At 56.1% G+C, this 14,599-nt stretch overlaps 1 protein-coding gene across 1 annotated transcript; it reads left to right on the forward strand.

The window, feature by feature from the left end:
- The first annotated feature begins 1,507 nt into the window (after nucleotides 1-1,507).
- On the forward strand, nucleotides 1,508-3,085 carry LOC119254646 (protein FAM209-like). Its single transcript, XM_037521750.2, has 2 exons — nucleotides 1,508-1,841; nucleotides 2,696-3,085. The coding sequence occupies exons 1-2, from the start codon at nucleotides 1,593-1,595 to the stop codon at nucleotides 2,957-2,959; spliced, it is 513 nt and encodes a 170-aa protein (XP_037377647.1). The 5' UTR covers nucleotides 1,508-1,592; the 3' UTR covers nucleotides 2,960-3,085.
- Nucleotides 3,086-14,599: the final 11,514 nt, after the last annotated feature.

A 14,599-nucleotide genomic window follows, 5' to 3' on the forward strand; every position in this document is an offset into this window, starting at 1 on the left:
GAGTGGTTTCCTCAGCCCGGCTGGGGCGGCGGCGGGAGCGGGAGGAGGGTGCGGGGAGCGCCTGGGCTCCGAGACGGGCGCCGTGGACGTGGACATGGGCGCATTCTCATCAGGAGCGCGAGAGCAACAGTGGGCTGTGTTGTGGACATTTCCAGGACCAGCCAAGATGAACTATTTTCTTTACCTGACCTTTCCCAGCACCAAGTCCACCATTTTCCCCTTCTCCTTTCAAGACAAGCAGCACCTTAGCTGCTTCAGATTACTCACTACCAGCTGCGTGTTCCTGTTTTCCTCTGACGAGGAAGACGTGACTTCTCAGCCCTTTCAGCCCAGAGCCCGCTGCAGCTGACCCTGCCGCTGGCGTCTCCCGCGGCCACCTGCCTGCTTCAGCGGGGCCCGCCCCCGCCAGGGTAACTGAGTTCATCAGGCTTGTCACACCACCAGCCTCTCTGGCTATCACCTATGGCCTTGATCGTGCTACGTGGACTGCACATGGCTGTGTGCGCGTGTGCAAGCATGCACACTTGTGCCTAGGAGGGAGGGGATTAAAAAGGCGGGTCTCAGGCCTCCCCTGGTGGCGCAGCGGTTGAGCGCTGGGCTGAGAGCTGCCCGCAGCCTCTGCAGCGCTGGTTCGTTCCGGCCACCAGTGAGGGTCCCACTAAAAAAAAAAAAAAAAAGGCGGGTCTCCCTGAGGAGAAGGGCTGGCCCTGGGGATTCCTGCCAGCCTTTAGCTCCGAGCAAAACCTTGTCCTCAGAGGTAGGAGGGGATCTTCCCCGCCGGAGGGGAGAGCAGTGCCCACCTCACCCCAGCAAGGCAGCCCGGCCCGCGGCGCAAGGACCTGGAGTGCCCACCCTTGTCCTACCTGTTTCCTTCACACTGTTGTTACCAGAATTTTAATAAATGATGCTCTTAATTAACGCAGAGACTGCACACTCAGGAAAGGTCCCTGACGGTAACAGTGAGGCACTAGGGAGTGGTGGGGACTGTGGAAAGAAAACGGTCACGTACAGGGCTGTTTCAATTTGGCAACAACAGAGCGACCCTGTGTTATCAGCCTTTCAGCACTTCCTAAGCAGCCCAGAAAGCTGGGCTTTTAACATGAAGTGCCTCCAACATTTAAATATTGGCGAAGATTGCTTTTTGGAAACAATGGAGGCAAACAAGCATCGGTGGCTCCTCCCTGGTAGCCTCTGGATTAGTGTCACTTTCCCACTACACTCTTAGCCCCACAGGGGCGTTTGCCACATCTGGTCTGCTCACCACCAGCTCTCCATTCAACAAACAAGAAGTGGAAATGGGTGATAACCTCTCCAACAATGCACAAAAGCAGAAAGAATATTCTGGCAAGGAAATGGCATTCCATTATTCTCATCCCCTCTGTTATTGCCCGCTGGCGATTTCTCTATCTCCCTTTAAGTCCTGTTCCTGGGAGGCCACTAGAAGTCTTGTTGCCCTCATCACAATGCTCAGAGTGGCTTCTGGCTCCAGGCCTCTGTGACATCATCAGCAACCCAGCCCTAGGTGCCCAGTCTCCAGGTGCCAAGGCAAACAGACCCATCATGAGCAACTTCCTCCCCCATCTCTGCTCACCATGTGGACGCTGAAATGGTTCCTGTTCTTGCCTCTGTGCCTCTCCTGTGGCTGTGCCTTTATGTTTTCTTCTCTGAGAGATAAGGCCCAAGATCCCCAGGGGAAGGTGCCTTGTGGAGGGCACTTTCGGATCAGGCAGAATCTACCAGAGCATGCCCAAGGCTGGCTTGGGAGCAAATGGCTCTGGCTTTTTTTTATTGTTGTGCTGTATGTGATTCTAAAGTTTCGAGGAGATAGTGAGAAGACTAAGGTGAGAGGCTCCATTTTGTACCTAAGGTTGATTCCAGTGTTCTAGTGAGTATAGGCAACACCACAGTCAGGTGTAATGGGTTGGGATGCAAAGTACTGCCTTGGCCCTGGGAGACACTGGCCAAGTCATTTCTTGGGGTGTCTGCAGAGAGACAGTCGTCCCCAGGCCTGCAGAAGCAGAATGAAGGCTGAGCGTTGAAGACACCCTTCTTTTGATCGGGTGACCAGAACCTTGATAGGTATCCTACCGAGAGAGTTTGTTCAAATCGAAGAAAGAGTCCAGAGCTTGATAGGTTACAGGTCAAAACTACAGGGTGACGGCCTCTGAGCTTTAATTTCCTTAGCATTGAGTCTATTACAAGTAGCTGAACTGAATAGAAATGGTATCCCTCTTCCAAGCACAGAGAAAGACCTGTCCTGAAGGGATAAATTTGTACAGAAGTTAGAGGTTAACCAAGTCTCAGAGGGGCAAAGGTGGGGGTGGGGAACTAGGGCAGAATGTTCTAGGCAGACCTCACTCTGCGACAGTGTGTCCAAACCCACCAGAGCCGGGCTTGGCAAACTGCTGTAAAGGGTCAGATGGTAAATACCTTTGTCTTTCCATCCCAGAGGGTCTCTGGTGCAAACCTCACCCAGCCCTTGTGGCATGAAGCAGCCATAGGCAATATGCAAGTGAAGGAGCACAGCTGAGTGCCAATAAAACTTTATTGACAAAAACAGATGGTGGGCCAGATTGGGTTCGTGTTTGCTAAACCCTGAACTAGACAAGGCTGGACCCATCTTCTCTGAGGTGAGCCCAGCTCTCTTAGACAAAGCAACGTAGTCAACAATATGATTCACCCTCTTTCTTGACAGGAGCAGACTCTTCCTGGCCTTCGAGGCTGCACGTTTCGCTCTCCAATAAAGAAAAATCAAAACGCTTCCCCCAGCAAAGACTACGCGTTCAATACCTTAACCCAGCTCGAGATGGACCTGGTGAAATTTGTGTCCAAGGTGCGGAATCTGAAAGTCGCCATGGCAGCTGGCGGCAACCTCAAGCTCCCGCACCAGGAGGGGCCCACAGACCCGCACAATAACATTACGATATATGAGATTTGGGGAGAAGAGGACTCCGAATGAGTGAGCTAGTGTGTAACTGTGGGAGGGAAGACGCTGCGTGTTGACAAACCATATTCAAACTAATAAAACTATTCTGAAGACCCGTTCTCATTTTTGAAACTTGAAAAAAATAAACGCGAGGCCGGTATCCAGAGGGGCCGTTGTTGTGTTTCTCACTTTCCTACTTCCTCAGAGCTGTGGGGAGTGAGCAGTGACGGTGGCTTCTGGTGATGCTCTTGGCCAGGGTGCCAAGGCCGCGGAGGCCAGGGAAGCTGGGGGGGAGAGGCTGAAAGCACCTGTTCAAAAGGTGGAGGTGATTTTTATCTTCATGATTTGTCATGTAACAATGGATGGCCTTCATTACAGGGTTTGGGTTTTTTTTTAAGGATTTGTTTATGCATACAAGAACTGGGGTGTAGGCCAGAGGTGCAGGGGGTGGATGGAAGGATTCACCAGAAACAAAGTGGGGAGAACAGGCTGAGGGGAGCAGGGGGGAGACAGGAGAGGTCAGCCGTGGCCATGTGGGTAGCTCCCTGGCTGGGGATCCAACTCGTGCTGCAGTGGCTGGCGATAGCTTCATAGTGCTGAGACTCAACCCCTTGTGCCACCAGGGAGGGCCCGGTTGTGAGCACTTTAAATAGTTGAAAATATCAAAAGATGAGCACTAGCTCGTGATGTGTAATTCAGACCTGCGTGCCCACCAATAGATCGTGGAGGGCAGCCACACGCTTCCCCAGCACGCTGCCCGCAGCCATTCGTGCTAAGGGTAGAGCTGGTGACCGGGACAGACCCCGCCAGGACCCTCAAGGCCAAACGTCATCACCACCTTGGCCTTGCGCCCTCCTAGGACCTGGACCTGCCCCCTCCCAGCTGCACCGGGCCAAGCCTGCCTCTGCCTCCGGGATGTGCACTGCCTCTCTCTGGGGGCGTTGGCCTCCAGAGGCTGCCTCCTCAGAGAAGCCCTCCCTGACCCCCAGCTAAAGCGCCCTTCCAGGCACACTTCCCATGTCACCTGCTTTGTTCTGTTTCTGCGCCGCTTGCATGACTGCATCCACGGGGGTCTGCACCGCCCTCGGGGGCCCTCCCGCCCCTTGCACCCCATGGTAGCTGCAGAGACCCGGGCGCATGGCCTGCAGTTCCGGGGGATCGCCACTCGGTGGCAGGCAAAGCCCACACAGAGAACAGCACCGGCCACGCTCGCGTGGAAGCTGAATAGTCAGGGCTGTGACTACCAGCGGCGCCCAGTGTCCACAGCCCTAGTCACTGTGGCGGCATCAGGCGCCATCTGTTAATTACTCCTTCGTTCGAGTGCTTGTCCTTCTAGGCACTGGGGAGAAGGCGACCAAGACTGCAGACCAACGTTCCCTCTCCCCCAGCCCCCACCCTCAGCTTGCGTCCTGCTGGGGGGATAATGAACAAAACACATTCATTGTCTAGTTCCCTAGAGAAGGAGGGAGGGAGGGGGGCAGGGAGTGAGCTGTGGGTTTACAAGCTGAAAAGGACTCCCTGAGGGCTGGTTACCTGAGGACGTGAGTCCCAAGCCAACTCAAGAGAGGGGGGCTGAGAAGGAGATGCAAAGGCCCTGGGGCAGGTGGAGAAACTGAGCGTGAGCAGAGGCGCACCCAAGAGAGTTGAGGAGGGAGGAGACTGGAACCGGGTGTGAGTCCTGGAGGCCTTGCAGGGTACCCACCTGCCCACCTATCTACCTACTACTGGCGGGACCCTGGACTCTCACCCTTCTAGGTGAGCGCTGGGGGAGAGAAGACAGACCCCCCTCAGATGCCTGAAAGAGGACTCCCTACCCGCTCCCCAGACCCGCCGTTCACCCACGTGCCAGGTTTCTATTCACCTCCCCAGGACAGACTCCAAGGGGGGCTCTCTGTCCCCAGGGTCCCTAAGTGTGTCGGGTGGGGGGTGCAGATGGGCCTCCCAGGGGGCCTGAGGTGTGCTGAACTGGGCCAGGAGGGCTGTCAAGGAAGCGGTGCCGTCTGGGCTGCCCACCGGGGCCTCTGCCCCACTCCAGCCTCTTCCCTCCTTCCTGTGGCCTCCGGCAGCAGCGAGTGAGAGCGGCCCCCCAGCGGCCTAGGCCAGTGGGCTGGGGTGTCTGTCCCCTCCTCGCTCCTGGGCAACGAAACCCTCGTCGCGTGCGCTCCCGCGAGCAGAGCCTCTTGACAATCTCCCTTTGCTGAGGCCACCGCGGGATACGCCCCTGCGGTCCCCGAGGAAAAGGAGCTTTGACAGAATCTTTCTTTTCTCTTAATAACCTCATCCCCACTTCGTGCCCACCACAAACACCTTCCAGCTGCCCGGCAGGGCTTTTCCACCGACCAGCTGGGATGCTGCCTGGTTGGTGAACCACTTCATCAAGCCAATTAAACCTCCGCATTTATTCGGATGAATCTTGGTTTTAACCGCACGTAACACAGTTATTGATTCTTTGTCTGAAAGATATAAAAATTGTGCCAACTTTGGTTACTTTTTTGTGCAAAGTAAATGTCCTTCTACTGTGCAATAAAGGATGCCTGGCGAGGCAGGTGGGCCGCGACCGGGCCGGCCGGCTGGGTCGGGTGTGAATTCCCCTCCCTCCGTCCTGTCCACACCTTCCTTGACTCCTGGCTGCCGTTTATAAAGCACCGAATCTGTGCTGTGAGCAACATGTGAATTCTTTCATTCCCGACATGTAATTTTTCCAGCTGTACTGAGCTATAACTGACGTGCAGTATTGCACAAGGTACAGGTGTGTGACGTGGTGGTGGGTAGACACGGGGTAGACGGCAGGATGGTTGCTGTGTCACCGCACTCGGGGAGAACAGCCTTTGTCTTCCTCCCCTGCATGCCAGCCGGCCCTCTCGCGGCCCACCTACCCCACCAGGCATCCTTTATTCCACAGATATTGACTCCTGTGGGCCGCGCCTGCCCTGGGCACTGGGACACGGAGGTCATCAGATTGTGGGATTTGTTCTCTGAGGACTACCCGACAATAAGGGGAGAGAGTCGCGGCCAATAGCTGCATAAATGTGGAACTGCCTGTTCAAAGAGTCAGTGCTGTGAAGAGCAGTGTGCCGGAGGAGGGTTCTCTTGAGCCAGGTGGCGGGGAAGACCTTTCAGAGGACACTTGGAACACATCTGTGATGTGAAGGGCACGGCTGTGACAGGAGCACTCCGGGCAGCTGGAAGAGCAAGTGCAAAGGCCCTGGGGCCCTTCTAGAAAGCTGCTCCATGCTTGCACAGGCAGACCTCCCTCTGTAAATAGACCTTTGTGTCTATTTGTGTCGTGACTGGATCCCTGTGGAGAGGGCTGGCCATCCCAAATGATCCCTCTCGGACATAAAGATTATTTTGAGTTGAAGGAAACTGAAAATCAGCAGATGCAGGAAGAATTCTCTGTCTTCCCTTGTTTGCCTAAAAGCATGATTCCTTTGTCCTCAAGGACAGGGAGTTGATACCAAGATGAGTTTGCGAAAACAGACCTTAGCAAAAAGCCCTTGCTTTCATTAGTACCCCTTGAATATATCCTCGTCCCGTCCCCATAATTTATCCCTTAAAGCTCAAACCGTCTCTCCCTTGTTACAGCGGGATGTCAGCCCTGACACAACTACTCTGCGTTTCACTTCCTTTCTGGGAATTTCCATACACACGAACATTGATAAAAATTGTCTTTTCTTCTCTTCATGTGTCTCTTGTTAGTTTAATTTACAGGCCCCTGTTTACTGAGCCTAAGAGGGTGGAGGAAGAGATTTCCCTCCCCAACGGCTTCAATCGTCTATCCTCAATACATTTTGGTTATCATGATTCTGGGGTTTGGATGTACCACAATCCAACCAGGTCCCTGAGTGATGTCTAGGGTCTCCCCAATGTTTTGTTATCCTAAACACATACGGCACCTATTTCCCCAGACTGGGCAGCATCTGATGATCCCCAAACAGCACAACTACCATCTGCCAGTGTTTGGGTTTGCTCGACAGTCACCAAACACCGCCTGCACCGCCAGGCTCCAAACTGAAAGCAAAAAGCTGGAATGGCTTACACTTGACTAATTTTAGAATTTCTAAGTAGAGTTAAGTGATGACTCAGCCCATGGGAAGCTCCAAGCTGCCGGATGGATGGGCCATCTGCCTCATCAGAATGTAAGACGCTTGCCTGGCAACCCGGGAAGGCACCAGAGAGGAAGACAAAAGCATTTTTAATCACCGAGGGCCGGTCCTGGGGCACATTAGCGGACTGTCAGCATCTTGAGGACAGGAATGTTGTGCTATAAATCAACTGCATAATGCCTGGACCTGCTTTCCTATAAAATATTTCTTTCTTTTCTGATTATATTATAAAAGCAATGCAACCAAAAGTGCAGGCAACACAGGGTTCACTCTGTGACCAGCAGCACCCAAGAGTGTGAGCCCCTCACAACCTAGGCTGTGTCCAGGATGGACCTAAGAAAGAAGATGGCAGCTTCGGAGGATGGTGGGTACACCTGAGAGAAAGGGGGTGCCCCAGAGGCTTCTATGTCCTTATTTTAAAAGTCCCTTCCCAGAAGCCCTTCTCCTTAACCCGTGTGTTCCAGCCCTGCTCCCTCTCGCTTCCTGCCAGGGAAACTTGGGCTCAATTTCCACTTCCTCACCAGTGACACAGAGGTGAGAGCAGGGGCCCCTGAGAATCCGTCTCCACCTCACCTGCTATTCATGTCTTTGTATGCCCCAAGTTGGGAGGGTGTGGGGATCATGTTGGTCCCCTGCTTTGGGATTTGCGAGGTGACCAGCCCTGAAGCCTAGGATCTTAGGTCCCCAGCTCCTCTGAAGTGTTCTAGTTCCTGGGAAACTGGTTGGCAGGCATGGAAGCTTCATGAGGCTGCTCAAAGATTTCTGGAGCCAGTGGCCCAAGGTTGCTAAACCAGGAGGTAGCAACAAAGGAAGTGGAAGGGTCACATTCTTTCCCATAGGATCTGAAGCTTCAGTGACAACTGAAAAAAGGATCCAAGCTTCCTCATTCCTTCCAGGCAGGACCGGCTGCACGATATATCAGGCTCAAAATCTCTACAGAGCTGGTTTCCATGAAGCTGGAAGGTTTCTCTTCTGACTCAAGCCAAATGATAGAAGCATGATATGAATGTGTGGGGGCGGGGGGCATCCACATTACAGCAGAATAAGCACACGAATCAGTTGGCATAGAGAGGAAAGGTCTACAAACATCTTGGCAAAGTTTAGGAAACTGGTGATGCAGAGGGAGTAGGACCCCATCCCAAAAGGAAATGGCACCGATCCCTGTTTCATGAACAGAGAAGAAAGTTCTCCTGATGCCCAGGTAGGAAAATCCCTTCGGTGTGGCTGTGGAATGCCATGTTCCTCTTGGCTGCAGCGGGCTCTGCTTTGAGAGTCTGTGTGTCTGTGTGATGAACTTCATTTTCCTCCAAGTCTTCATGTAGAAGGGAGGTGTTGGGGGCCGGAGGTGTTGGGGGCCGTAAGGAAGCTAGGGCAGGGGGAGCCAGTCTCTTGGGAGCCAATTCCAAAAACTTGCTTGTTCTGAAACAGAGAAAACCCTGGGAACCAGGTTAACCCAGGTGGTGTGTCCTGACACACTTAGAACTACCAGATGTGACCCCAAAACAGACACATGGGGAGAAACAACAACAGCAGGATTTATTTATGCAGGGACATGTGAAGAGAAAGAGCTACGAAAGCGAGACAGAGAGGAAAGAGTATTGGCAGGCTGGCACATGGTCAGATGTCCTCTGTCCTACGTCGCATCCGGTGAGCAGAGCCTGAGGTCCAAACCAAGGCCACACCGGGCACACTGGAGCTTTCTCTGAGACACCCCTCCTCTCTAGCCATCCAGCTGCTGAAACCCCAGCCCAGTCCTTTTTCCATCAGCCCCTGCTCACAGGCTGGAGCTTGAAAAGCTCCACCTTCTACCATTGAGTGGGCTGCGGGCACCGCCCACTGACTCAGAGATTGCCTCTAATGATTCCTCTTACGGCCGTCCTGAGATGCAATCTTACAGCAGTCTGAGCAGTTGCCTGTGGAGGGAGCTCCCACTGGACCGACTCCCTGGTCCCAAGGCCTTCGGTCTCGGTCCCAGCTGCTGGATGCTGCTGTCGTGGGCCAGCAGCCACACGAGCGCATCTCGCCCGCGGCCGCTCTTGAGACCACAGGCTCTTGAAGCCTCAAAGTTCTACGGTGGACGCCAGCCAGCCGGGTCCTGCTCTCACGTCTCCTGTCAGTAAGCCCCTCCCCTCCATCCTGCAGTGGCTGCTTCCTGCTCCCTCCACCAGTGGTTCCAGAGGACATCGCTTCCCTGCCAAATGTTCTAGAAGCTGCGTTGGCCGCAAAAAGACACTTTCTGGATTGGGCAAGCCATGTGGGAAGTGTCCTGCCTGGCTTCTGTCCCCTCCACCCCAGCCCTGGTCCTCGGCGCTGATGGGCTGGACAAGGGCATTTCTCTATCATTTCTCCCTGACCAAACTGCTGGCAACAGGGCAAACCCTGCTCACCTGCCAGGGAGGCCCAGAGACCCCGCCGTGAGATGGTCCAGGACAGCCCTCCCGGCACTTTTGGGCTGTTGACAAGTTGCTCCCTGAAACTTCAGTGGCAGAGAGTTCTCTCTTCTTGGCAAGGAAGGCTCCCTGCCCAGCCCGCGGCTGGGGGGCTGCCCCATCAAAGGAGGAGCCCCAACCAGTTTGTCTAGTTCCCAGGCACTCTCCAGACTCTTCCGAGGGTTTGCTTTTCTACCCTGGAAACCCTACCTGGATGTGCAAGTGACATGGGCCCTTTGTCACCCAAGATCCTGGGGCCACGGGAAGTCAACCGGTTGGCAAGTGTTGCCTCTTAGGTTTCTCTTTCTACAAAAAGAGGAATTACCGTCTTTGCTCCCTCACGCCTGGACCCTGGCCAAGCTTCCTGGGTAGCGTTTCCACTGGATAAACAGGAGCCTTTCTCCTCCTCAGCCAAGAGAGAGCTTCTTGTACCAACAACCAAGCTTGAAAAGCAGAAGTCTGGTAAACCCTCGCAGCTATGGCGGGGAGCGCCCTGGCAGCGGGCGCCCCCAGCGGCTTCTGGAGAGGTCGCTCAAGCCTGGGAGAACAGGCACCTGCGCCCCGCTGTTTCCACAGGCACAGCGCTGCCTTTGCCAAAATGGTTGGATTTTAAACAATTGAAATGTGGGCCTCCCCGGTGGCGCAGCGGTTGAGCGCTGGGTTGCAAAGCTGCCCGCGGCCTCTGCAGCATCGGTTCGATCCCTCTCCTGCCGCCCGCTGCTCCCCTCAGCAGTGTACCTCGGTCCTTCTGCCTGCTCTGCTCCCCGCTCTGGCTCTGGTGGATTCTCTCACCCTCCCGCGCTTCTGACTGTACCCAGTGCTTGGATAAACCAAACAAACAAACAAATAAATAAAGCATGCCTTTATAAAAAAAATTAAATTAAATTAAAAAAATAAATAAAACAATTGAAATTTTATTCTTCATTTTATTCAATGGCTCATGGACTGCAGAGAATAATCGAGCAGCTGTAGACCCAGCGAGCGAGCCGCAGCCGCTTCCTGCTCGGGAGGAAAGCGCTAATAAGCTGCAAGGAAAGCTCCCCCACCCCCGCTGGCGGGCACCAGGCTCTGCAGGGACACCCCCCCACCCCAAGGGACTTCCGTCCCCTTTCCTAAGTGGCCCTACTTTTGTCCCGGAGTCACTCTGGACAGGGGCTTCCAGGGGGAAATCTTGATGACCGAGATGAGCTTCTCCGGGGAGCCAGCTCCCTCCCAGGGACGGCTCGGCTGAGCCCACAGTTGCCGGCACTGAGGCCTCAGACTGGAGGCAGGTGTGCGAGGGCACCGGGAGGCCCTCCCGCCTCCCGAGGAGGGCACAGAGAGACGGCCCTTCTGTCCCTGCCATGACAGATAAGATGCCTGGGATCTCCCGGCCCCCCAGCGATCGATCGGAAGCAGATGTGGGGGAGAGTGTGGCGCTCAGCAGGAGCCCAGGGATCTGCTCTGGGGTGAGCGAAGACATCCCCAAAGCGAGGCCGATATGTGTGGTAGTTCTGAGTGATGGTTCTGTTACTGTAGCGAAAGCACCGTAAGTAAATAACTAGGGCTGGTGTGCATATGTGTGTGTGTGTGTGTGTGCATGCACGTGTGCGCGATGGTGCTGGTAGCCGCCAACCACCTCCCCCTGGGCACGCGCAGCAGACCCTCGGAGAACATCGCTGCTGTCCCAGCCAAGGTGTCCACCTGCCTTCCTCGGGGGTCGCTCTGCTCCAGGCGCAGCTCCAGCCGGGCTGGGAGGACTGGCTGCGGGAGGCGGGCAAAGAGGAGCTTACTTGGTGCCACAGGCACCCAGAGGACGGCACCCAGAGGAGCTTTTGGGACCTCCTTGGAAAGGGGAGGGTGGAGAAGCCAGCTCAAGAGAGAAGCTGTGGACATTCCATCCAGTTGGTTCTCTTGCCCCCCCAGCCAGGTCTGCCCTCTCTCCTCCCAGCGGTGCAAGCGCTCCTGGCTCAGCCCTCAGCGCTTGGTGTCCTCCACCTACCGGCAGGTGTCAGGTATCTCTGGTGGGATTTAGGCGGTTTCCAGTCTTTGACTGCAAAGTATCTTGTCATCGGGGCGCCTCAGGCTTGGGGTCCAGCTTTAGAACCAGTTCCTAGACGTGAGATGGTGTCTGAGCGCCTGTGCCTAGAACTCAGTGGGCAGCCTGGAGGCCAGGGGAAGGCTCCGCAGTCCACCGCTGGTCCCCAGGCCCCTGCCCCAAGTCCTCATATGGCCCTGGAGACCATCAGGCTGGGGCTGGAGGGGGACGGGGTCCTGCCCCTCAGACAGCCCCCCTCGGGAATACTGCTGCCGTGACCTCTCCTCGCCCTCATGGACACGGAGGTGTTGGGTTTGAAGGCTGAGAAGTTCACGGCCACCCCCATTTTGCAGAAGAGGTTCAGAGAGGTTTGGAAACCAACCCCAAGTCCCTCAGCTTGCGAGCAGGGGTCTGGGGCAGAACCCTGACCGGGCAGGCCCGGAGCCTGCGGATGTGGCCTCTTTCATGGCGGAAGGGACTTTGCACACAGAATTAAGGCCACAAACCTTAAAATCGGGAGACAATCTGTGTCATCTGGGTGACCCCAATTTAGTCACATATGGCGAAGCAGGGGGTAGGAGGGCAGCTTTCTTTTGCTGGTACCAGAAGAGAGGAGATGAAGCCCAGGAGGCCCCAGGGGTGAGAAGGAGCTGATGTGCCCGCGGGTCGGGGGGTGGAAGGACAGCGGGTGAGACATTCCAGAGGCCACAGCTGGCAGCCGGGGAGGAGAGGGCCTTGGTCCCGTGGCCAGAGGGGTTGGAATCTGCGGAGTCAGGAGTGGGCTCAGGAGCTGGCCTCCCAGAGCGCTGACCGCCCAGTGGCTGGGATATAAGAGATGTGTATTTGGGCCTCCCTGGTGGCGCAGGGGTTAGGCCTCAGCACTATGAAGCTGTCCGCAGCCTCTGCAGCACAAGTCCGATCCCCAGCCAGGGAGCTACCCGCACAGTGCAGCAGACCTCTCCTGTCTCCCCGCTGCTCCCCTCAGCAGTGGATTTCAGTCAGTCTGCCTGTTCCGCTCCCCACTCTCTCTGGTGGATCCTGTCACCCCCTGCACCTCTGGCCTGTACCCCAGTTCTTCTGCACAAAAATTAAAAAAAAAAATTTTTAAATAAAACAAGGATGTCTCTGGAGTTTGGACATGTTCCCCAAGAATAGCATAAATGATAGACTTAGATGTATTTTTTTTAAAGATTATTTATGCAGACAAGAACTGGGGTACAGGTCAGAAGTTGGGGGAGGAGAGGACTCACCAGAGACAGTGTGGGGAGCAGAACAGGCAGATCTACTGAAATCCACTGCTGAGGGGAGCAGCGGGGAGTCATGAGAGGTCTGCTGCGCCCTGTGGGTAGCTCCCTGGCCGGGGATGGAACTCATGCTGCAGTGACTGCCGACTGCTTCATAGTGCTGCTTCATAGCCCCTGCGCCACCAGGGAGGGCCCCCTTCTCAGCCTTTCTAAGATGGCACAGCCAGCGAGTGGCAGGACTGCAACCAGCCTCCTGACACCAAGGAGACTCAAGCCTGTAGCTACCTGCCCGAGGCTCAGGCTCACGCTGCAGCCGCTGGCTGGCAGGCTTGACACTCGCCTTACTTGAACTTCGGTCCCTTCTGTAGAATGACTTGCTGGGAAGCCTCAAAGCACATTGGTGCTCAAGAGACAGAAGTGGTGCTAGTTCCTGCTGAGCAGGCACCGTGCCAGCCTCCTCAGGCTGCGTCTCCACACCGAGCAGGGTGGAGCTGAGGTTCCCCAGGGAGCCCGGGCGCCCCGGGCCTGCACAGAGCCTGGCTGCCGTCTGTGCACGGGCGTCATCGGAAGCTTCTTCTGCTTTAAACACCTTGACATTAAGGAATCTTCCTCTTTTCTCCTCTCCCTTCCTTTCTCTTTAAACACCCAAAGTCATTCGGTGACTTCTCCTGAGCACCCACCCGAGCAGGGCAGGCAATGGGCGTGCAGCTGGCACAGGGCAGGATTAAGGGAAGATTAAGGTCTTTGTCAATTTCTCATCTCCTCCCTGCAGAGACAAGACCTGAGGTCTTGCAAAAGAGTCCCTGCTGCCAGCTGCTTCTCCAGTGGTGTTTGCGCTGCCCCGGTGGGTGAGGCTCACGCTGCAACCCTCCAGGGAGGGACCCCAGACTGCCGACCTGGGAGAGGAGCAGCTGGGCAGGGAGCCTGGCACGGGCCGGGTCTCCACGCAGGGCCAGGCGCTCACCTCTTGGGCCAGTTGCTTCAGCCCCGGGAGACAAGCCAGGTCACGCCAAGAGTCTTTGCTCCCGATTCCAGCGCCCAAGGGTGTGGTCATCCCCGCCCCTCCTGCTCTCACGGAAGGCGGGTCCCCTTCTTTGGCCTCAGTTCCCCTCCTGTTGGCCTCCTGAAGGACTTCGCATCTTTAATTGTCCTTCCCAAGTCTCCCTCCCTGGCGCCTAGCGGCCCGCAGCGCGCTCCCACAGTGAAGCAAAACGAAGGCCTTGTGCCCTCTGCCCTCTGCTTTCCTCCGGGGACGAGCTTCTCTGCGCTCAGGGCGCCATCTCCTCCCTCCCGCCCGCGCTCCAGCAGCCGCAGGCTGAAGTCTTGCCAGGCCTGCAACTCACACGTCACACAATCCCGGGGGCAGGAAGGACCCCACGATGTGCACTTCGGCTCAAAGAGCAGATGGAGCCAGTGTCCGTGGCGAGCAGGCCCTCCGGAACTTGCACCGACTCTTCCCCACCTGGAAGCATGAATACTGGGGGTCTGGCAGCACCCGGGGTGCTGCCAGAAATGCCTTCCGTGGAGAGACCCTCTCTCGGGCAGGGCAGACATCTCCTCACAGGGCGGCTGGTCTTCAACCGAGGCCCCGCTCCTCGCATGCGAGACCCCTCTCCCCGGGAGGCCCCAGCCCCGCCCCTGCCTTAGCTCAGGGTGGACCCCGTTTCCTTCACTGGACCTGGACTGGGCGTCTGAGTGGACTCCCCGCGTGCAGGGGTAACGCTGGCTTTTCTCCTGACCTTCATCTCGGGGCTTGGCCAGGCCAAGGCCAAGGACGGGGGCGCGTCCTCTCCCCACAGGTTCCCTCACCCGGGCTTCGTAGCTGGACAGATGGCCACCTTCTGCGTCAGAACCCCCTCACCTTCCTTGGGGGACTC

Source organism: Talpa occidentalis, unplaced genomic scaffold (genome assembly GCF_014898055.3).
Source record: "Talpa occidentalis isolate TD23 unplaced genomic scaffold, MPIMG_talOcc4v2.1 talOcc4.10, whole genome shotgun sequence".
NCBI classification, from domain to species: domain Eukaryota; kingdom Metazoa; phylum Chordata; class Mammalia; order Eulipotyphla; family Talpidae; genus Talpa; species Talpa occidentalis.

Coding starts and splice junctions, on each gene's coding strand:
- LOC119254646 (XM_037521750.2), top strand. CDS start 1,593: ATGTGGACGCTGAAATGGTTCCTGTTCTTGCCTCTGTGCCTCTCCTGT. Junction 1,842..2,695: donor GAGATAGTGAGAAGACTAAG/GTGAGAGGCTCC, acceptor CTTTCTTGACAG/GAGCAGACTCTTCCTGGCCT.